The sequence below is a fragment of the Chroicocephalus ridibundus genome, chromosome 2 (assembly GCF_963924245.1).
Source record: "Chroicocephalus ridibundus chromosome 2, bChrRid1.1, whole genome shotgun sequence".
In the NCBI taxonomy this organism is placed as follows: Eukaryota; Metazoa; Chordata; class Aves; order Charadriiformes; family Laridae; genus Chroicocephalus; species Chroicocephalus ridibundus.
This window is the reverse complement of record NC_086285.1, coordinates 65281031-65305290: the sequence shown is the minus strand read 5'-3', so window position 1 is coordinate 65305290 and position 24260 is coordinate 65281031. Positions and strand designations below refer to the sequence as shown.

General features: G+C 37.7%; 1 protein-coding gene across 1 annotated transcript in view; it reads right to left on the bottom strand.

Annotated features, from left to right (window-relative positions):
• CTDP1 (CTD phosphatase subunit 1) overlaps positions 1-24260 on the bottom strand; it is a 112971-nt gene that overhangs the window by 41835 nt on the left and 46876 nt on the right. Inside the window, exon 11 of the mRNA XM_063325771.1 lies at positions 22338-22503. Within this exon, the coding sequence (XP_063181841.1) occupies positions 22338-22503 (166 nt within the window). The remainder of the gene's footprint in view (positions 1-22337; positions 22504-24260) is intronic.

Below are 24260 nucleotides of genomic sequence, written 5' to 3'. Positions count from 1 at the left end.
GCAACTATCTACCTAGACACATCACTAACTTCAAATAAATAGAAAAGCTTAAAGAGCAGAGGAAACTTTCAATCTGGTTCCAAGACAGATACTGATGTGCCAACTACAATTCCTGCTTATAACATTAGATTTTATATGATTAATACAAACGGAACGTAACACATCAGAAGAAAATGCCAGCTAATACCAAATTTTACTGGTAAGAGACAGTGAGGGGATGTTTACCGCTTAAAAACTACTATAGCAGCTATCTTTAAAATACTTAAAGACTTTTATAACACAGCAAGAATGATTAACATTGAAAAAGAAAAGTGATTCATCCCTTGAAGATGACAAATTGTTCCATCTAGCAAGAGAATGAAAAGTCTGACAGTTCTTTTAAACACCCGATTATAAAAGTCAGAAGAAGTCCTCAGCTGACAAAGCTGTTTTATTTCTCACTTAGGAGGAGCACAGCATACACTCATGCTGGCAAAATAGAAACCAACGAGCAATGAGATTTTCAGTCTCATTCTCTGATTATCAGCTGTAAAGCACCTAGAGCTTTGTTAAAACGAAAGCCAAAACCTTCTGTACTATTAACAAACCAGGTCAGCTGGGAAACGTTCTTACTCCAGAAGTTGAGTTTACACATTCAAAATGTATCAAGACTCTGAGAAACCACCAAAAAGAGAAACTCACGAGCAACCTCAATTTGTTAGAAAGATAATTTACAGGCAATGTTTTGGGACAGCAATATGGATGTGACAGAGACCTATTATTATGCTTTACGTTTTTTGGAAGAAGCAGTTACATATTCAGTAATGTAAACTACATAGTAAAAAAAATAAAAAAGGAAGTTGTAAATAACTTTAATTCTCGTTTTCAAATTAGCAATTATTTAAAAATTCAAGTTTTAATAGAACTGAGAAACTAACTACCTCAGACAGCAACAGGACAACACATGTAACTACCTAAATGATCTCTCTCAAAAGCAGTAGAATGCTCTGAATAAATTCTTTACTGGAATTACGGAAAATTCTACAAAAAGAATAGGTTTGACAGACAGCTGTTCATTTTGTGCTCCAGTTTTGCATGGAAGACACACAAAATTTCTCCCCCCCAGTCTTTCTGAAAAGACCAATTGTACTTTTGCTCCAACTGGGTGCATACATTAAGGGAAAACCAGAAAAAACCGAAGTATTTACAAAGAGTTCATTACGTTTGTTTCTACTGCCAGAAAAATGACTGTTCATTGTTAGCAATGGAAACAATTGAATTGGTATTGATAGTAATCATAAATAAAAACGAACTGCATTTCAGCATAAAGCCTGTGTCTCCTAAGCACCTGTTTGAGATTGCGTTGAATACATTGCATCTCAGGAAGAACTTGCAGATACTAATATAATTTGTCATCTGAATGTGCCAGAAGTTTTCAATACGTGCCTTATATTCCCCCCATGGCACATAAATTCATAAAAATAACTCTAAAATGAAATTAAAATGTCTGGCTACACCAGTAATTGCAGGTATCCCCATGTAAAACATGGTATTACCTTAACATACTCTCTATGAATACTTTAAAATGCTGCCAATATTTGGGGCCAGGGACCACAATGCCCTCTTAGTTATAGAAGATAGCAGACCACCAGCTCTACCCAATTAGTGGGTAAATTGATGCTCTGCGAACAAATATCAGACAAAAAAAAGGCAAACAGAGGTTTCACATGTCAATTCAAGTTTCACTAGCTTTATCTGCACTGCATTTCTTTTATGTTCTTTCAATTAGCTGAGTACGTCTGACTCTCAGTGTTTCTGGTCAGGATGACATACCCAACGTAAGCACCACAAATACCAATTTCTTTTAATACATATCTCAAACTGTATGTGTACAAGTACTTGAAACGTAATAGGCTGGTAGTCTTGAAAAAATTAATCATGAAATGTACACCACACCTTTTTTGAACATACTTAAACACACTGCTGACATCCTGAAATCCCAGCATGCTCAAAACTTGTTCCTAAGAACAAAAACACTTCAGTGTTTGGTGCTGGTTTTGCTTGACATTTTCTTTTTTTTACCAAAACAAATTTTGGGACTGATCTACACACTTGCATGACTTATATGAAGATTTGTTTATTTATTTTTAAAAAAGAAAAGTAAAAAGTTAGTGTTTTGGTCTTAACAGGTTACTTCTAAACTACAGGACGTAAACTGCTAATGGCTGTAAATATACTGCATGTGTTTTAAAAATTATCAAGTACATGTGCATAATCAGGCAGACAACATGAAAGACAGCGCTTTTAATTCCTATCCTCAATTACATCTAAAGTATCTAAAGCCACATCTGCATTAGAAAGCTGTCCTGGAAACATGAGCACCTTCCAAATGCTGCTAACATCCTAATTGCTTTGCAGTGCATTAGCAATACTGCCAAAAGATGCTCTTTCCATGTAATTCATTGTTTCTCCAGAACTGCTGGGCATGCTGTTTGTGGAATAAGAAAAGTTTCCCTAGAGGACAGACAGCTTGCTTTTATAAGCTCCCATAATCCTCCATTTGATCCTATAATCTTTACCCCAACCTCCATTTCCAACATTCCCTTCTGTTTTGTCCCAAACTATTGCTTTTCAGTACATCAGTGGAGTTTTTACATGTATTTTACATGAAATGTTAGAAAAATCAGCAGACTATTTCAGGAACTTTAACACAGCAGTAACACGAGAAACGAAAGAAGGAGTAGATGGGAAACGTCATGTCAAAAAATAAAAAAAGCCCTTCTTGAGCCTGTGAAATTAACAGCGTACGATGGTATTAGATTGCAAATCAAATCAGAGAGGGTGGTGGCTCCATCTTCCTGGAACTGTGCACTGAGCTTTCTAACTTTCCAGCACAGAGGTATGAGAACAAAACTGTTCTGTCAGTGGCAAAAAAATTGGAAATAATATTGTAAAAAAATTTACTAACTCCACAACATTAAGTAGTTTGCAGGAATTAATACAGTACAACTCTAGAGAAGGTGCAGTTATCTTCCAATAGTCCAGCTTACAGGAGGTCACCTAGCAGTGCTCTAACACAGTGCTACAGCCCTAGAAGATTCAATAGCAGCTGAAAAGTACACATAATTTGGAAGCAATACTTCCGAACACGAAAGCAAGCTGTCCCACAGCAATGTGGGTCACTGAGAATATTTCACCGGCAAAGTATCACAGTCAAAGAAGAAAAGAATGAGAGCTCTTTTTAAAAAAAGTTATGTTCTTCACAAGGTTCAAGCAAGGATGCCTAGTTGCCAACACTGCCATGGCACACAATTGCCTGACAAATTATTATGGTAGCACATTCACAAATGTTTGTTCTCTCTTTCCTCAAGCTCCTCAAATCATACCATAGGCATCTGGTAAAGCAAGGAAACGTTTATCAAGAGTGGGACAGGAGAAATGAGACCTCTGCAATTGACTCGGAAAGTTTAACCCCTTGACACCCAAAAAAAGACACCTTTTGCAAAGAAGTGAGAGGTGGTGACAGGATTGATAAAGCACCTTCATGAGCAGAAAGTCAAGCACAGGGCCATTTAACTTTTGCAGGCAGCCATCTTTAGTTGCAAATCCTGCTTGGTTCTGTGCTACCCAGCATAATACAGATTTTACCCACGTGCAAAACCTCAGCAAGGCCAGGTGTTATTAAGCAACTTTCCATGTTGAAGTTTCTACAATGGCTGCCTATTTGAATGTTGACTTGTCTTCTACTGAATACAGCATTAATCTAGTTTTTCCATGTACTTTAAAAGGCAACTGATTTGTGTTACATCCTTGATAGAAGGCGCTGAGTTCAGCAACATACCTATAAAATCTTTTTAATTTTTAGTGAAGCCAAATAGCAAAAAAGAAGCAATTGTGGATAGCTTTTTTTATTTTAGGCAGCGAACAGATTTCTATTAGAAGTCAGACCTTTAGAATGAGAGCAAAAATCAAACCTGTGAAGCGTGTTTCCTGGCACCCGCGGTCTGGAATTCTGCTCATCTACTGTTAGTGAACTGCACATAGAAATATTAGCAGCCCCTGGTGAAGACCTACCAGTTTTAGGATGAAAAGCAATTATGTAAGAAAAAAAAAAAACCCAAAACTTTAAGCCCTGGCTCTACACTGGGCACAGCTGCTTATGCTGAAATTTGAAAAACAGCAGTTTAAAAAATACCATGTGGAAGTTACTTAAAGGAGCTCCCGCTGACAATCCCTGGAGGCTGCACTGGGACCCTGCTGGGGAATGAACAGTGGCAACAGCAGACCCAATAGCTGTAGTTCAAAAACTCGGCTGCACAGCATTAGCTAAAAAGTCTGCACACATTTTAATTGCGGCCCTGGGCGATATAGTGTGCTCCTAAAAGGCAGATACTGCAGGGAAGAAAGCCAAAGGAACCAAACAGGTTGCCTGTATTAATCTGACCACTTAAATTGTGCAAATGAAAAGGTAAGGTAATTGCGACAACAACCATACAATTCACTACATTTGGGTTTTACTACTACAGTTAATACTTAAACTAGAAATGAAACGTCACTTAGAGATTACACACTGATATTGTTATTAAAACACAACACTAATAACAATCCTGTAACCTTGATCACGATCAAATGAGGCTGTTAATCCTTCACAGTACGCTATTTAGAAGTTCTGAGTATCTTTGGATTTACCATCTGGAAAGCAATGCCTAGATTTGTGTAGAAACTTTGTAAACATTCGTGAGATCTTTAGGACAAATACTTGAAAACTGCTAAAAGAGACACGAGGTCAAGTCTTTCCTTGGTAATTAGGGTGCTTCGAGTGCTGACTTAAGGATTCTAATACATTAACATTATTATTAGCATAATGAAAATTGCTTTCTTCAATTAAATCAGTAACACTTCATGATGTTGGAAAGAGAAAAAAGCCTATTCCTAACTACCAATTTTTGAATTATAAATTAAATTTGCATGGACTAAAAGTTACTAATTGTAAAATCCACAATGATTTTTTTAATTCAAAGTCTCTGAGGACAAAATGCCTCAGGGGAGTTAATGCAACGACTTCTCCAAAGCCTTCCCGAGTCAATGACATCACTGCAGCCTCGACGCTATGGCTTTATCCGATTAAAAAGCCATCCATACCTCTAATCTTCCTTTCCTTTGTTCTGTTTTCAAAAGAAATCCTCTGCCAAAAATTCGTTAAATAGTAACAGGCCTATAAATCTACATTGTATTTTTTTTAAATGGTGAAATCAGAGAATAAAATCAAAATTACCAACAATACCTATGGCCAGAATACAGCTGTTCGCCTAGTCATCAGGATAGACTTGATGGGAATCACTGGAAAACAGGAACACCATTTCAGTTCTGCCTGGACTGCACGTTAGCTTATGACTGAGATGGAGAGGAAGGATAGCTTAAGCCTACCAGAGGCAGGCTCCGTTTCTTTGGTTGCAGCATTTCTAAAACAATGATGCCCTAACAGAAATAAGAGCTCCCTGGCTGCTAAGTGCAATGATTCTTCAGTTTAGACTGCTGAAAACATCCATGCCAAAATTCCAGAAAAGGCTCCAACAACATGAGTTAAAGGCCAGTGAGTAAGAGGATGATCTATAGCTACCTCTCAAAGGAATAACGTGGTTTTAGTCTGTTATGGAATGTTACTTACAAAAAGTTCTGGCTTTAGGTAAGACAAAAAGCCAGTAGTAGGATGAGCTCTGCCCTGGGGTTCTTTGCAGGGAAGCAGTCTCCTCAGTAACAAACAGCCTTTCAGTTGAGTAATATGATAGAATTACAGAATGGTCCGGGTTAGAAGGGACCTTAAAGATCATCTAGTTCCAAACCCTCTGCCATGGGCAGGGGCACCTCCCACTACACCAGGATGTTGTTCCACTCTGCTACACTGTAGAGCTTAGTTTTGCAATACCATTTTCATGGTTTGCCTAGTATCACTTTATCTGGTCGTTAACTGCTACATACCATTAAAAAACTGCAGATGTGGTAAGACAGTCAAATAAAGCCCTTTCTTCCTCTCCCTGCATAGCTGGGTGATCACAAAAAGCACGCTAGGAGGGATTGGTTGAAGCCTCACTGACTAGACTACTTGGACCTACTCTGCAGCACTCGTATAGCTCAGCTGCAAGACCTTAAAATAGGAGAAAAAAAACCCAAAACATTTTCAGCCTGGACTTACGTACTTCTTGGTGCCTCTTTCCAATATTTCTGAGTCCATTATTAAGTTTGGCTGAAATGAGCTAACAATATTAATTTCTTATAACTTCCATAGCTATAAGCAGCTATGGGCTGCAGCACGAGGCCATTTCTTACTGGAGAGAAAAGAATCCACTTAGCTTGACATCAGGAAAACGTGTTTCCAAATATGGTAGCTAATCTAACAATTTTTAACTTGTCTTTGATCTTAATTTTTTCCTCTGTGTATGTAAACTTTCCATTTTGCTTTTTTTGTCTTAATGAATTGGATAGCTGTTTCTGTATATTCTTACCACCTGAATGTTTAGGAGCCGTTATCTGAGGAGCAAGAAATTACCACTCATGTCTTCAAAAAAGGTAGAAAGTTTTTTAACATGCTTTAAGATGTGATATTATAACATAATGCATGTGAATAATTAAACTTTCCTACAAGGCACAAAGTTTGTATTAAGAGACTTGGGCTGAATTTAAGTCACTTTGAAACAAAACATTTTTTTCTACAAAGATGTCACTGGAAGGATAAACTGTCTGAAGTAGGTTAAGTCATCCCTCAGTACATGAAATTTAAAGAATGCGTGATATAACTCAGTCCCATTTGTTCTGAGTAACCTCAGAAGAACTTGCCTTTCACGTTCTATTTAAACTATCTTCTTTCTTTGGCATTAGAGCATTTTTTCCTTTCAAATTTCTGACTTGATTTTGAGTCACATAATGCATTTAGGCATGTGCTTCAACACCCCTTTGTCTCAAGCACTTCAAATGCAGATTTTACTGTTCTCTACTACAATTATCACTGGCTCATCTGAACAGGTGATGAATCAGTAAAATCAGAAGAGTAACAAAAACTAGTCTTGTTCATCATTTAAAAAAAAAACCACACATTTTTTTTTCCTCTATTTAAATCTCCATACGCTGAAAACTGTCTTTGTACTATCCTGTTTTTGATAAAGGCTGCTTCAGGTTAGACTATCAAGTCTGTCAATGCTATTATATCTACTTTGATAGATTAGAAAAAAATTGCTGTAAACAATTTAAGGAATATTACCAAACCTTAGAAAAAAGATTTTATAAAATTTATTTCACATATAATTCATTTAGAGATCAGTTTTCATGTCTTGGATCACTAAATTTAAATTATAATGCATTCTGCTGAAGCAGTTGGCTAAACCGAAGCTGGTCAGAAAAAGGTTATACATTTATACACTCGGTCACGAACTGTACATTCTTCAATATTGGTTTCCCTACTGAAGATGATAGGGTTTGACTATTAAACATGCTCAATACTTGCAAGCTTGAAGGAAATGAAAACCATCTGAGTGTTCAGCATTTCCATTAAGCAGAATATTAATCTTGCTCTTTCTATTTCACTTACCCCACCAGTTTTAAAAAAAAAATAAAAGCAAAACAGAAACAACCCGCACCTTATGGGACATTGGAAAGTTTGTTAGGCTGTAAACACCTAGAATCACAGAATAATTTAGGTTGGAAGGGACCTCTGAAGGTCACCTGGTCTAGCTCCCTGCTTGAAGCCAGCACAGTTGTATCAAGTTACTCAGGGCTTTGTTCAGGATAGTTTTGAGTATCTCCAAATATGGAGAACCACCATATGGAGTTTGGCTTCATTTTCACAAATTCAAAACTTCTAATTTGCTTCTTCTCAGAGAGACAGGATATGAACATTGGAATTACAGGACAAAAGCTGAGCATCAACAGGGAAGAGGGATTTAGATTTATCCAAATATTTTTTTCCTCCCCTGCATAACACTACTAAGCACCAAGCAGAAACATGAGTGAGCGTACCTTCAACAAATAGATGGTAGGTTTAAATTTAAATACGGGGTTTCCTAGTTTTGCAAGATGAACAGAAGCAAGGAGGAAGGAGGACTGCCAGTTTCAGCATCCCGCTGCTAGATTGGACTACATGCAACAAAGCTATCGCATTGCTTGATAAGCAACATCTCAGTGATAGTAACAGCTTAATTACCTACCTTTTTAAGCTGGTTTATTGCTTAGCTACACCATTTCCCTGTCATGCTTCATTTTGTGTCTACACAACCAACCATGCCATAACAGTACATGACAGAGGAACAGACCACTGCCACGACCTGAATAGTGGAAGTCTGCAACAGGAAGCAGACTGATGGCTTGGAAAAGTTATGTTAAAAGTATTATTGTATGCTCTTTTGTGGCCACTACAGAATTTCATGAACTGATGAACCGAACCATCTGCTGCTACTGCGGCTTACTGGTACTATCAGCAGATGCTCTTACACAGAGTAAAACCCACATCACTGGGCAATCTTTCAAGTTTTTCCATACCTGCAAATCTTAAACAAAACCAAAAAACCTGCAGTGGAAGAGAAACCCAAGCTGCACATTCAAGTTTAAGTGCCACACTTTAGGTGTCCCTATTTCACCTTCGACAAATCTTTATCTTAAAGGAATGAGCTAGAGAGTGAATCCACAGATAATAGTCTTGTACTCAAATTTTGTTACACTCTTTTTGTAGAGGTAAGCACTACGTAAATATCCAGAGACTGGAAAACCTAGACAGTATGTTGATACTATACAAATAGAATGCTAGCGTACACAAACTCATGGAAGGAAAAGGAGCAAGGATTTATACAAATAGACCTTCAGTGATTTTTACTTGATATAAATTAACTTTCAGGTGTGCAAAATGAAGAAAGACTACCATCAATGTAACCTTTAGTAAAAGATTAAGTAAAAGAAAAAGTGAAAAAAAAAAAAGCCAACAAAAAGGCCAGGTAAAGACTAGAAGTATCCATACCCGTTAAACAAAAAAAGGTAACACAGGCGGATTCTTTGTGGGTTACAGCCTGCTGCAAACATGGACCAGTATAGCTCCCACCTTGTTAACCTTTATAGCAACATGTTAAAAAAGTTGTTAATAGTTTACAGTAGTACTGCTCACCCTTGTTTTAAAACAGGACAGTATCATGATACTTTTTGTTCTCAAAGCCATCCTTTCTACTTCAAAGGATGTATATTTTACTGATATGCAGCAAGAGGCAGCTTTGTTTTACGATTTTGCAAGTCTCTCCTAAGAGCTGTTAGTCTAGCTATTAACTGAGGCACAGTTGTGCCAGAAGCAGCCGTACCTTTCTTATTCCTACAGATTTAGCAAGACATGCAAAAACAGTCTAGCAATCAAGATTTTTTTTTTTTTTTAGTAACATAAATTAATCTCATTTGCTAATAGAAGGATGCTTGCAAAAGGTGTTTAAACACTATCACAAAATACCACTGACACATAAAGGTAGAAATCATAATATACTATTACAAATGACACATGGCAATTGGAGAGGGCATAGTGCCTAGGCTCCGAGTGATCTTTTCGGACGCATTTCACTGCCAAGGGGAGACATCTGTAGCAAGATGCTACTCAAGTGCTGAGGGCAGCACTGTAACAGTATGTTAGTAATAAGAGATTGTACAATTTCTGAGCTCCTCATTTAGTTTTATATTATTTATGTTATAAAAAAATAAATAGAAAAGTGGGTACAAATCACTTAGGATAAAAAAAAAATATTTCGTCTACTCGTTTTGCTTCCTGTTATTCCTTCAGAGCAAGTTTTCTTTGGACATAATTTTACAACAATTTTTTGAGCATCAAAATATTCAAGTACATTCTCGACAGCATCTGCTCTTGTGCAGTTCCACTTAAAAAACACAAAAGTGAAAAAGTCCATAGATGCTGAACACGTCTACTACGGTGTTTACCTTCACAAACATTTTGTGGAGGATAGCATATTGATTCCCCTAACCTAAAAAGCAATAGGATTCCTAGATAACAAAGACTAGAACGAAGTGTAATCTACTGCTAAAACTCACTCCCACTCTGGCCCAGTTAATATTATGTTTCTTGACACAGAGGTAGCTTTGAACAGGTGTGGGCAGTTTTCCTCCATCAATCCAGCTTGTTGTCTGTCCAACCAGTTTTAAAAAGAGAACGGGTCAGTTCTTTCTACGTGCTCACTATTTTATCTGGCAATATCTGCTGAACTGGTGGAAGAAGTTTAAAATAATCCCCCCCTTTTTTTTTTAATATGAAAAATGATACAGATTTTTGCAGCCTGAACTTCTAAACAGAAAATTTCAAATTTTCTGAAAAAAAGTACCAGGATACTTATCCACATAGTCTCTTTCAAGTCATCCTCAAAGGCATTAGTTAATGCTGTAGTCAACCTGAAAGTACACATTATCCTTGAAAACTTCAGAGAACCATTTAGGGCTTAACCCTTTTGGTTATTCCATTAAAAAAATAAAATCCAAGAGTGGGAGGGAGCTTGATTTTGAATCACTTCAAGCTGAATTACAGATTATTCAGTTTACCTTTAAGGTTTTGATATGCTTCAGCTCAGAGGCAAACACCATGCTTCTGAAATGCTGCATCCAAAAATGCAGACTGTTATTGAAGAGTGTCATGATCAGAAAACATTGTTTTTTGTAGAATAACAGTTACAACTATGGACTTTACCCCAATAGATACGAGAACACAAATAATCCTCACCCTGAAAAGAAAATATATACAAGCGTAAGCAAAGAGTTTCAGATATAAATAATACACAGACAAAAAAAAAATGGTTTTTGCATCTCAACTGTTTCAAAACCTTCTCACAATGAATCCTTGTTGCCAGATGTTTTAACAACTCTACTAGCACATGAGGAGGAACTTCTTTACTTTGAGGGTGTCAGAGCACTGGAAGAGGCTGCCCAGGGAGGTAGTGGAGTCTCCTTGTCTGGAGACACTGAAAACCCGCCTGGACGTGTTCCTGTGCAAGCTGCTCTAGTTGAACGTGCTCTGGCAGGGGGGTTGGACTAGCTGATCTCCAGAGGTCCCTTCCAACCCTATGATTCTATGATTGCTACGTTTTAACACGCCAAGGTTAACTGAAAGCATATCTTTCACTTAAACTGTATAAATACTCAATGCTACATAGGTATTTCAGAAAAAAAAATAATTTTTTTTTTCCATTTCAAAGGCTGAACTCCTGAACTTCTTGTGCAGCATCATATAAAGCTGTTCAGAAGTCACAGCATACTAAAATGCTACGGTGAGAAGACAAGACGAGCCAAAATCTGCTTTCATTTATCTGCAAGTGCAGGTTTTCTGCAGGTATCACAGCTGCAAAGGAACTTAAACTACCGCTGTGTAGAGCAATTGGGATACAGTAGGGCTTACTACCTCAAAACCACTGCCATATAAACACAGATATGCTGTGTTCAGCATAGATTTATCCACACACTATGAGAAGGCTAGTAAACCCAGCCTGATCCAAGCTAGCTATATGCAGAGCCAGCTTGGATCTACCACAACTTACTAATTTTAACCTGTTTACCATTAGCATTGCCAGACGTCAGCTGGCTTCATGAAGCATTGCTTCGTTGTCAATGAACTTCCCTCTTCAGTAAGCCTGATTAGCTTGGGTCTTGTTATCACAAGAGCCAAGAAACATTTATCAATGTGCTCATGCTAACATAGCCACCTCAAGTAATGAGCATTAGGGAAAACTATTTCTGAATTTGCTTTACTAGAAACTTAAAGATGACAGTGAAGACAGGTCAGTTTTGAAATGGTTTCTGCTGAACTGGGCAACGGGACTGCAAAAAGACTCTGTACAAACAAGCATGCAGCTTTTAAGTGAAGTAGTGAAGAAATACGAGCATTGTGGACATGCAAGTGTTCTGTACAGCTAGCCCACTCAATAGCCAGAATCAGGCAAAGAGTAAATTAAGAAAAAAAAAAAAAAGAAAAAACCCAATCCAAACCACAGTGAAAGAAACCCAGCAGCTGAAGAGTGGTCAGTTTTTACAAGCAGCTCAATATTAAGGTGATGAATATTATGCAAGTTCTGATAAGCTCTCTGTGTTGTGGTATGCCAGCTATATCCAGTCTTCAATACCTCTGGGATGACGCAAGTTTGATGTTGGAGCACTAAAATATCTGAGATAGACAGCTACCTGTGTTCATGTTGGAGAAAGCGGTATCATCATATTTGCTATGAGGAGAGACAGAGAATATTGTCTACAGCTGACTGTGACGCCTGGGAAAGGGAAAGTGCAAGCTCATATACAAAACCCATAACAACATAGAGTAACAATGCGTTATCTCAAAATCTAAAATTAATACCCCTACTAGAGACATGAAAAAAATTATAGCAGCATGGCCATTCAGGTAATTATTCATTTTGTGACTATACTGCAGCAGGGAATTTTTTTACATCAGTAGGGGGCTCTAGTTCCGCAGCTTTTCATAATCTCAAAGTTGTACATGGAATGGAAATATTCTTGGTGATGCTGACACAGGAGCTAGAACACTTGCAGCTGCAGGACTATCGCACAGAGGCAGAGCCGAGTGACTATATTCAGTGCTCTCTGAAGCTGGCGCCTGACAAGAACAAAGTCTACCAAAGCAAAGATATTTTATCTCAAAGATGTCTTGGAAGTAAACAGTTGCAATTATGCATAAATTCAATTTAAAAAATAAGTCACCTTACGATAAATGATCAATAACAGCTGATTAAAGGGTAATGGTACAAACCTGGCCTTTATGTCACTAAAATGGACTTGCATTTTTATAATCCCAGAATTTCAGACACAAATTAAATCCGTAAGTAATTACAGCAGACTAGCATTATGCAAGTGTATGTAAAGATTCTCCATAGCACCTAACATATATTATGCTGTATTGCATAGCTATATTTATCCTTAGCTTGAAATACAAGTATCAGGGCATCTCGATAAAACAAAAAAAAAAATAGTTACGAAGAAACTGTTCAGACAGACCAGGACTTGAGCAGACACTTTTAAATATCACTCACAGGGAGTAACAGCTCAAATTTAAATGTAAAAACATGTTATACTTGTGATGAGGCTCGATCAGGCCCTGTATGCAGCTGCTCAGAATTATGTTAGGGATCAGCTTGCAAATTGTTTAACATGGCTCAGACAACTCATTCTTAACTGTGGCCAATTAGTGTTGACAGCCTAGCTGCATTTGATTTAGAATATGGAGGTAGATACATATGTTAAAATGAGGTTACTGAACTCTATTTGAAGAGGTTTTGCCCCATTTTCAGTGAGCAAACAGCTGGAAAAGGCTTAGAGCTTCTCTTTACTCAGGCCAAGCAGAAAAGGCTGCAGATACGTAATGTACTATCAACATTGTTAGAAAAATCAAACAGAATCTATAGAAAGGCCTTCTTCCATATAGAATAACCAACCTTCACTTTTTTTAAACACCTTGTACATACATTCTAGAGGAGGAAGCTTTATAGACCTACTTTCCATTTCATATGAAATAACATTAGAATAACGTATTCACTATATTACCAGGCATACTTTAAAAGCCAAAGAAGTTGTTCATATCTGCAGAAACAAACACCCAGAGCTTAGATTTAATCTATTTTGCGTAATTTTTACCCTGTGCTTAGCAGAATGATAGCGATGTGTAAAAAGCGGCTACTTTTCTCAATAACTTATGAGAAAATCCTCTAAAAAACCAAGATTACTTAAAATGAAAGAATTTTGAGAACACCTTTGGAAGAATGGCAGAGGATCTGAATCAAATGTTAATTGCATCGGAAAAGTAGGAAGAATATGTAAGATGGCAGAAGCATCTTCATTGATAAGTAAACCAAATCAATCTTTGACTGACTGTCAATAGAACAAACAGGGAAATCCAGAAAAAACTCAGGCAGTCAATCTCATTACTATAAGTTTTATCAGATTCCTCAAAAAAGAGGTCAGGTCTGAAGTAAGCACAACTGCTTCTTTAGTTGAATGATCATCATCTTTAGTTGATGTCCGTTTGGTGCAACCCATTAATAATATCTATTGTAGCACAACCATTTGTACTTATCTGATGACTAAATTACCTGTTAATATATCTGGGCATAATAAAAGCAAATCAGTCTCAATCATTCATTTTCTGCTAACAATAGCCTGACCGGCCAAGAATTTGACTGATCGTGTTCATTTTGCAAAATATCCTATATAATAACATCACCTTTTAATTAACAGCTTGTCATGAGTGCCATCAAACTAATCCTTATATATATAGGTAGCTTCCATTTTTATCTACAAAATGCAGATATTTATACAGCATACCATCTGAATGACAAAAGGTTCCAATATGTTCCCCATATTCCCTCACAGTACATAAATTCATAAAAGTAAGTCTAAAATGAAAATTAGATGTCCACCAGAAATTGTGGTTAAATAATGTTTTCTAAGCAACCTGTGTAGAAAAACAGAAGCCGTCCAAAATTAATTGCCTACTCGAGACAGTATCAAATTAGATAAAAATCCTTTTCCTACTTTGGTAATCAGTTGTCTCCTGGTAAAACACGATATTACATTAAAAAATTCTTCACAATCACTTAAAAAAGCTGCTAAGGCAAGCTTGGACCATGAAGCCCTCTTAATAAACAAAAACTAGCAGATAACCAGCTCTATGCAATTAGTGCATAAACTAATGGTCTGCAGATAAATATCAGACTAAGAGGAAAATATGTTTCACATGCTGATAATCCATTCTAATTTCACTAGCCTTATCTACGCTGCATTTCTTTTAGCATTCTTTCAACTAGCTCAACAACACTCAGTGACAGTGTTTCTTGTCAGGCTGATTTACCTACAACTTAAACATGACCAATACTGTTTTGTTTGTGGTTTTTTTGTTTGTTTGTGTTTTTTAACATGTTTATATCTTCTGTAATTAAAAATACATAGAAATACATTGCTACTTTTTAGAGTTGTTTCCATTTTCCAGTGGAAAACTAATTCTTCGAAGCAAAACATGAAGAAAGGCAGAAACAAATGACTGATACCCAGCTTCCTTTAAGTGCTCATCTTTCCTCTCGCCATCCTACTGTACTGATCTCTTTTAATTCTACACTGCTGCCAAACTATTAAAAATAGTACTGGACAACCTTACTCAGTTCTCTCTACTAATCAGATGAGATATGAGTGAAATAATTGCTTTAACATTATAATAGTTTAATGTTCAATTACTTCCGTGCTATTTAACCATATAAGAGACAGTGGTGTGTGAAGGAAGGCGACAGAAGGGACATAGGTGAGGAGAACACAAACAGCACTGGGAAGCACCGAGGCCCGCAACGGACCTAGGCCAGCCAGTCCGGATGTCCTCAGCTCTGCTTATGCCACCAGATGTTTCGGCAAATTGTTTTCATACAGGCTCTTAGTGTCTCATAAGTTTTTGACAAGGAGTAGCACATTTAGCTTTAATACTTCTCCATATGTATACTTTCACCAGAGTTACCTCAAAAAACTTTTTTTTTTTAAAGTTCAGTTCAAGTGGAAGCAGTCTAATAACCGTAAAGCAGCCCCCATAACTTCCAATGGCCAAGGTGCCTGGATGACAATCACTGACAACAGCAACTACACAGGCAGGCTCATTCTTTTAACTTCAAAAGAGGCTACAATTTATAAGCAGCTGCTCACTAAATTTAGCTTCTGTACAATTTATAACGCGCTACATGTTAAGGTATCACACAAGAAATTTTGTATGAGAAATGTAGTTGTGGAAATTCAAAGAACTGTTAACGTGGAATGCAGTGTCCAAGTGAGCCCCAGGAAGCTGTTATTTTGCACTAGAGACCACATCCTCCATGTTAAATTAGTATCTTTAAACTAACCAAGAGGCTAACCACTTACTGAGATAATAGCTTTCACTAAACTGAAGGAGAAAAACACTGCCTCTTAATTCACTTCATGGTATAGCCACTAACTCAAAATACAAAACAGAAATAAAGGGATAAATCTGCTTAGATGAAAGCAAAATGCAGGAGTGACAAAATGGCCCTATGTAAGAGCAGAATGTAATTTCAGTCTTCATATATGGTACATAAATTCCAACTTAGTTAAAAGGAAAAGAACGTGCAGAATATGTACCAAATCAACTGAACCGTTGTGATATGAAAGTAATTCATTAGGTAATTCCCACTCAAGAAAAATCTGTATACTTAAACGCACTGATGCACAGAACATATCTTTGCAATGTGGTCACTTCGCAGCTGCGAAGTATGTATCCAGCCAATGGTAGGAATCTGTGCACCTCCACTAACTGAAGTGAGAGATGGAAAAGCTGGAGATCTGACTGGTATCAGATTCACTCCTCCTCTTTCCCTTTCCCAGGTCCCAAACTGAGAGGAATTTAAACGAGAAAAATATTTCACCTTAGATGGCAGAGATAATGACACTTGACAAGACACAGATACTGCTCTCAAGCACCCTGACAAAAACACGGTAATAAACACAAAAACATAAGAATCATACAATTGGCAGACAACATGTACACAGCTGGTTCCAGGACATCAGTAATCCCAGGCTATCTTGGATGAGGAGGCACTGCAAAACATAATTAGAAATCCTTCTGCCTTACTGAACTTACTTAAATCTTGCTGCCTTCCTGGAAGTTCCTTTTTGAACTTCCCACCAGTGAAGCCTGTACTGGGTATCTGCCTAAGTCTGGTCCTGCAAGCATTGACAGCGACAGGTATAAGTATACCTCTCGCTGTCTGTCTGTCTTCTACTGTTGCTTCCAGTCTACCACGGATGTGGCAACAGCCTATATATAAGCAAGAGAGAACAGGATCTTGAGCCCAGCACAGGCTCAAAACTCACAGAGGTTAAAAAAAAAAAAAAAAAAAAAGAGACAAGGGTCATTTTCCTTTTTTATACGGGAGCATCTTGGAATCTTTCTATGCGTTTCTACAATTTACATGGACTGATGAATTAGAAAACACCTGAAAAATAAAGGAACTGTACTGCCAGCCACAGCTCTTAAAGGATCAGACAAGAGAATAATTTGTAGCCAAAAGGCAAACAGGAATGAAAAGTTTTGACCTTGCTTACTTATCTCATGGGTAAGTGATTTATCATACATAAGAATGTCAACCTAATTATGAAAGGGACATCGATTATGAAAGGGAAAATCTTTAAGATTATACAAACTGATTCAATTAAACATTTTTAGAAGAAGTTAGCATAATGCACAGGGCTAAAAAAAAAATAATAAAACCCCCACCTTTTGGGTCTGCAACAGACATCCACAAAAAAAGAATAAATTTTACAGAAAAGCAAAGTCAAGGTCCATCAGGAAGCAATTAGCATGTAAAACCAAACACAGCTTATTTATAGTGTATAGGATACAACAGTGTCAAGATTACATCAACTTGACTAGGTAACTGTACATGATGCTAGCCCAGCTGCATAAGGTTCTCTCCAGTATAATTTAGGAACACAAATTCAGAAGAAAACCATCTTTTATAAAATAGAATTATTGATAGCTTAAATGAAATAAAAACAATTTCTAAAACAGCAAGACTGACAGAATTTATTAAGTATTGATCATTGGTAATTTTTGCTGGCCGCCTTTAAACGTATAAGTAATTGTATTAGTGCAGAAAGGCATCAATACACTAAAAGTTCACAGGAGCGGTTCTCAATGAATTCTGAAGAAATATCCTTGCAAGATGATGCATGAGTAACCTCTGGGAAGGAAAACTGCACGTCACCCTGTACTGAGATAATCAATTATGAATGGAAAGACACGTGTATGTCTTCATATGATTTGTATGCCATTACCTTCCTTTGTGCAACTTGCTTTAGCTAATAAATCTTATTTCTGGAAACGAATAGAGTAATTTGAAGCCTGGATTCCACTTTCTGGTTTTTGTCAGTAAACTACAACAGACCTGCACAACATTGTAGTGACTGGTAGGGTCAGCAACTTCCACCTAGCCCATGGGAAGGACAGTGACACCAAAAGCACGAAGGAACGGTCCTATACCTCTATGGTAAGCAGGTGGGCAAGCGGAGCCCGGCTCGCTCTCCCTACAGGACAGGCTTCTGCAACAGTTACTTTCCAACTCAGTCAATGAAGGGGAAGTAGATACCTTCCCTCTAAGTGAGATTATCAGTTTTGAGAAAACAAAGTCACCCTGGAACAAGTATTATGGACAAGAGATGTTTCTAGTTACTTATTACTGACTGCATTTAATTGTTTGCAAACCTCCTTTTTAAAGATGGTTTTCAATCCTTGCCTTTTGGTGAAACCAGCAACATACCAGGAAGATGACAGCATACTAGATACTATCTGATATAAACAGCATTTTTATGGAGTGACTTTTGCAGGTTCTATATCAGACAACCACTTATTTAGAAACAAAAATTTATCCAGGTCTTTAAAAATGACTATAAACAAACTAATTTAACTGGCAGCATTTAATTCTGCTTCCCTTTACCATTCCATAGCAGAGACAAAGAGCAGCATCAGTTGCAAAGCATCTGTGTCTCGCTATTACAGAAAAGAAAGGGGGAAAGTGTTGTCTCAACTGTGAGGCAGCAGCATTAGCAGGCTGTATATTTCCCAAGTCGGGATCCATTTCTTAAACACTTACTCCGATTTGGCAATTGCACTTTGAACGACAATCTTATTACATTGAATACTATTGTTCTTGCACTTTCCTAAAGTTCAAACAGTCCCTTCATGTCATAAGGAAAAGAAGCTACCATTGGATCTGGTCTTCCAGATCTTTGGCACTGAAAAAGATACAAAAGGCTAAGTGACCTTTCACTGCAACCCAATAGCCGGGATGCTATTCATTTTGATGTACTTAAAGAAGGTAGAACGTACTTTTTAAAAGGTATCCATAGCACAGCTACAGCTAAAATAATAAGAGAAGATAAAAATCCATGTAAGATCAAATTTTAGTAGAGATGCCTATGCAGTTTTTCCCCATGGAATATTGGAACAGATACCGCTTTTTTACTAGGAAAAGTGACTAACAGATGTTTAAATAGGTTAAGGATGGAAAGGGATTTAATTTGGGAGTAAGTCATAATTAAATTCTCTTTATTGATTTCCATCTTGATTCTTCTAACAAAACTCCCCCATGTATAAACTACATGCAAATTCTGTATTGCTTGGGGCTGTGTGGCCTTTTCAGAGATTTGTGCAAAGAAAAAGCAACATTTCCTTTCAATGTTAAGCACAAAGGAGTTAGTTATTGCTTGCTAAGTCCATAGAAACAGTACATATAAATGCTTGCATTTCTTATTTCATTGAAAAAAATCCCAGTGCCTAAGTCTCCTTATCTAGTAAAAATCCTTAATCTGAATTTGCCAGGGAATTCAGCAGAAATATTGAGGATGCAATTTTAAAGCTAGAGGGCTGCAGTTCTACCTTCACTACTCATTCCCAGCTCTTCCATCTTCTTCCCGCTCCTGACACTAGCACTCATGCAATTGTGAGTTATTTCAGGAAGCTGGTAATGATGAAGATTAACCTGGAAAGTGATCTTTTCTGACCAAACCAGCTCCCTGAACTGGCTTGCCGTATGGTCCCGTGATTACCGACAGTGGCTCAGGGACAGGAACACAGCAGTTGAGACTTGGGTCGGCTCACACTGCAGCAAAGCCACACCGTAACTTGCTTTCACTTTTCTTGGACCATTTACGCCTAACCGCAACAGTCTCAGCACTAGCACTTGTACTTGTGGAGCAAGACATCATCGTTGTGACTGAAACAGACTCCCTCACTCCACCAAGGTAGCCTGCAATCAGCTGTACATCTTGTGGCTGTTAGAGCCCCTACAAAGGATACAAATGATGCAAAAGCGTTTTTGTGGCAGAAAACAGAAATCTCACCTTTCTTAGTGATGACATTGCGAAAGGTTCTTACCCTTTAACATGTTTTGATAAAGAATGAGACGTGGGCAAACACCTTTCTGTGGAAGTTAAACTAGTCACGGTGTCAGAGAGAACTGAGCACCAACAAGCAATGCTTATCGAGCTTATTTTCACTTTATTTGGTAATGTTCCGGACAGCAGAGTCTCCTATGTATGCTCCACTAAACTTTTATATTTTATGGACTACGTTACCACACGTCCTCCTCCTGTTTTCATAAGCGTACTCCCACACAACACCATAAAATCCTGCTTTATTACTTACATTACATTTCTTGTACATGAATATATTATCTTTGCCAAGGCAAAGCTAGCAGTCCCAAGGCTAGTCCACGAAGGTTAGTCTTCCGTGGCTGTCTCTATAGTCACCTCCCAGGAGACGATGACTTGCTGGCACTACCATATCCAGTTCACCCTCCACAATGTGTGTCCTGTGTACCCCCTTCTCTGTGTCAGCGCCAATGTTTGACCCCTGATCAAACCACGTTGGGGAGCTAAAATACCAGAAACTCCCACCCTCCTCCCCCACCAAACAAATCCAAAACATACCTGCACACAAAAAACAAGCAATGAGTTTCTACTGGTTCAGCTGACCAAGGATCAGAGAGATGTAAATTTAATAGAGACAGGGGTGGGAACAGACACTGGTGGAAGGGAAACTTTTGGCAGCAACTATAACCTCAAATCATACTCCTGGAACCAAAGCTAAGTCAACTATGAAAAAGAAAATCCATTGGAATTTGGGCTTCATTTGTTCTGAAGTTCATGTAGTCTAGTTTCCAAACTTAACATGCAGCTTAAGTAAAAGCATAATTTAAAAACAAATCACTGTAATTTAAGATGTTTATATTTGTAGGATAGATAGAAAACTTTAATTTCTTTGGTCTAACTGTAGTAACATAGTGAGCAATCAATCACAAAACAAACAGTGCCAGAAGATTCGTATTTTTACCAAGGTCCAAATAGTATTTTTAAAAACAGAACAATAAATACTAAATGCAGTAATTCTAGAAAACGCACACACTTTCTTTTGGCTCAGTGCACACATTGCAACAGCAATTTCTTAATGTTTTCCAAAACCCACACCATCAGAAAAATGTTAGTACACAAAAACAACCCATAACAACAATTTGCTTTAAGTACCACTGACAAAACAGAAGGAAGAGACAGATGGATTCAGGGACTGGCACCACGATAAGAAGAAATACTGTTTCTTATGAAAGTTTGAGATCAAATGGGCAAAATACTTTGGAACAAAAAGCAAAAGAAAGCAAGAGTTGTCAACTCTGAGAGTTACCAGGTAAAGTTAAAAGCTTGCACTCATCTGAAATTCAGATTAAATCATCACAGTGGTTGAAAGTTATTGGACCTTTCCCTAGAATACCAGCTCAAACTTCCTCTAGGACCTCTCTAGCAACAGCATATCTCAAAATCACACTACGCTGCATACATAAACTCTTTCTCTCCTTGGTGAAATATGCCGTTTCCTTCTCACACTTTTATTATATTTTCTGAAGATAACTCTCAAGGCCTGTTATGGCTAGAACCTTGTAATCAACTTACTGCCAGAAGCTGGCAAGTTATACACTCCTGTCCCCACCTCAGTGAATGATCTAAGCTCAAAGATGGATTTAAGTTCCAGTGTCACTAGGTTTTACAGTAAAGCCGCATAGAGTGTAATGAATTCATGAAAGTACGGTGTGCAGCGATAGGTATTTTTTCCTTTATGTATCATTTAATATTATATAAGATGGTGGCTCATTTGCGAAGAGCGCACAGAAAGAAGAGTGAAAAAGAAGCAGCTGCTAGAGGTCCACAATGAATTTCAAGTAATGCGTTTTTGTATGAAAAAAGTACAGTTCACTCTGTGACAGAAAGCTTCCTTCACATGCAGAACTAGAATAGCTACGATTTAACAGCACTGCAATTACATGTCTACAGATAATGAGGCTCCATGCTCCTCTTCGGCTCTTTGATCTTCTCTACAGCCTGTGCCTTTTACATCCACAGACCTCTCTCTTCTCCCATCCTACCACTGATTTTGTCCAGAACATTGGAAGATTTACTTTAAAATTAAAAAAAAGTTTGAAGTGACACCTAGCAAAGCTAAACACACAGCAAATGTCATAACATGTTTCATGTCACAAAGCTATACTTAAATGAAGTTCTGCTTTACAGGTCTGTTTACACACAAGAGTATTCTCATTCCTTAATTCAAGTTTACTTTGCAGAACCTAACTGCATTTTAGACTGAACTGTACTTCTTAGCTTGCTGTGGCTCTTATTTCAAGTTACTGTAGCGGCATACAAGGTCAGTTCACAGACATGCGTAATTTAACAGAAGTTAAACTGTTATGCATAACTAACAATCGTTATACTAGAAACCTGTCAGAATTAGTTAAGCTCACCTCTTTATCCATACTTTCTAAATCCTCTTTACATAGGGTGTACAGGGGCATTGTCTCAGACATACTGGGCTGGCGTTTCCGCTTAGATGGACCAGGCTGCTCATCATTTTCACCCGCTGGTAAGTCGTCTTCTTCAAACATCTGCTGCTGATGTGGTTGAACAACTCTGAAAAATTTCAGGGGTCCCACATGAGAAATATTTACTTGATTTACAGCTTGTCTAAAATTAAATCCTATAAACAATTTATGACTGCTGAATATCTATGACTTTGCTTAATAGGGTTCTGGGTTCATCAACAGGAAAAAGATCAAGTCTCATAATGATTGCTTTTATTTTCACTTTGATGGATTAAATTCTTGCTCTGCCTTTGACAAGATACTTCACTATCCTGCCTTCCCATTGCTCTGCTACGTAACCATCAAATCTTTCTTGAGGCCAAGAGTTTCAGTAGCTGCAAATGCACTGCCCTTAAAATACTTTAAGGTTTGTACTCAATCGGAGTTTGTCTGTCACTTGACAGATTTATCACTCAGGTAACAATTCTCACATTCTAATATATTTTCCTGATGTATGTTATGCTTGTGTTCTTGAGTCTCAAAGTATACTTCTCTACTTCTCAACCTTACAGACAAGAGGTTTGCAAGCAGAAAGCTCATTTCTGCAGCCTCAGTCTTCAGACATTTCCCAGATGTTAATTCTGGATGAGGTGCAAAGAGTCCATGTTTCTTTTTGGCTACTGTATTCAAATATGGTAGCATTTTCCTTTAGTTTGTATTTTATTACCTCGTTAGTTAATGTATTTAACCAGAACATGCAGATACAAAAAGGAATGCCAAGATGTTTGTAAAAATGGATAATCATAACTTAATGGGAATTGCTTTTAATAGACTACATCTAGAACAACAGCAGGAGACTTCTACCTTTCTTGAGTAACATTTCTGTGAATATTACTTAACTATTAAAGACTTTGAGAAGCTGGAACTGATACATAATACGGTTTAACTATGAATACTGGGCTGTTACACAAACCTCCTGGAACATATTACAGCAGCTCAGCACCACCCAGAATCCTATTCAAAGATCTCAGGTCATAAAGCTCATGGATCACAAATTATTTATGTTAGCCACAAGATTGTGTGTGGGGTGAATAATTACCACAAGCAAGCATAAAAGTGACTGTATTTGAAATCACAAGCTGTTTCAAGTTGTAACTGTCAGGAGAGACACCATCAAGCTGTTTCAGAGGGTGGTGGTGATTAAAAAAAGGGTACAGTGTGGTTTCTGCTGACAAGAGTTTCAGTGCAGGATGGCTGCTTCTCGTCCAGCCTGGATTTTCAAGAAGCAGCTTTAGATCAGCAGCCCCACCCAAAAAAAGCCATTATCAAATTACGCCAATCCAGTCACATGAAAAGTTCTACAAAATCATTTCTCCTCTTGTGAACTTGACAGCTTTTTAAGAAGGCCATCTAAATACCAAGATTTTTTTTTTCCCCCTACATCAATACTTCAATCCCAGAACATATGAAATCTGAAAGCCACACGAAGCTGTGAATCAAGGTCATTTTGAGGGTTTATAACATATAGGTGCAGGAGATGCAAATTCATTTTTTGAATGAGAGTTGGCGGGGGTAGAGAACCAACCCATAGCCCCATTGTGGGCAGCACAGCAATCGGCTGCAAAAGATCCCCATCGGCTCAGCACCACTCAGCAACACAGCAGAAGCGTTCCCTTTCACAGTTTGTCATTTCTGTACACTGGAATTTCCTATGAAGCCAAAACAACGATTTGGATGTTGTAGAAATGAACTAACCAAACTGTTTTCTGTTAGAGATTTTCATCACAGTTTAACAGTTTTTTGGGGATTTTTTCCTCTCTGCTAAATGTTTTCAATTTTATAAAGACTACACAGTTTTGCTGTTAA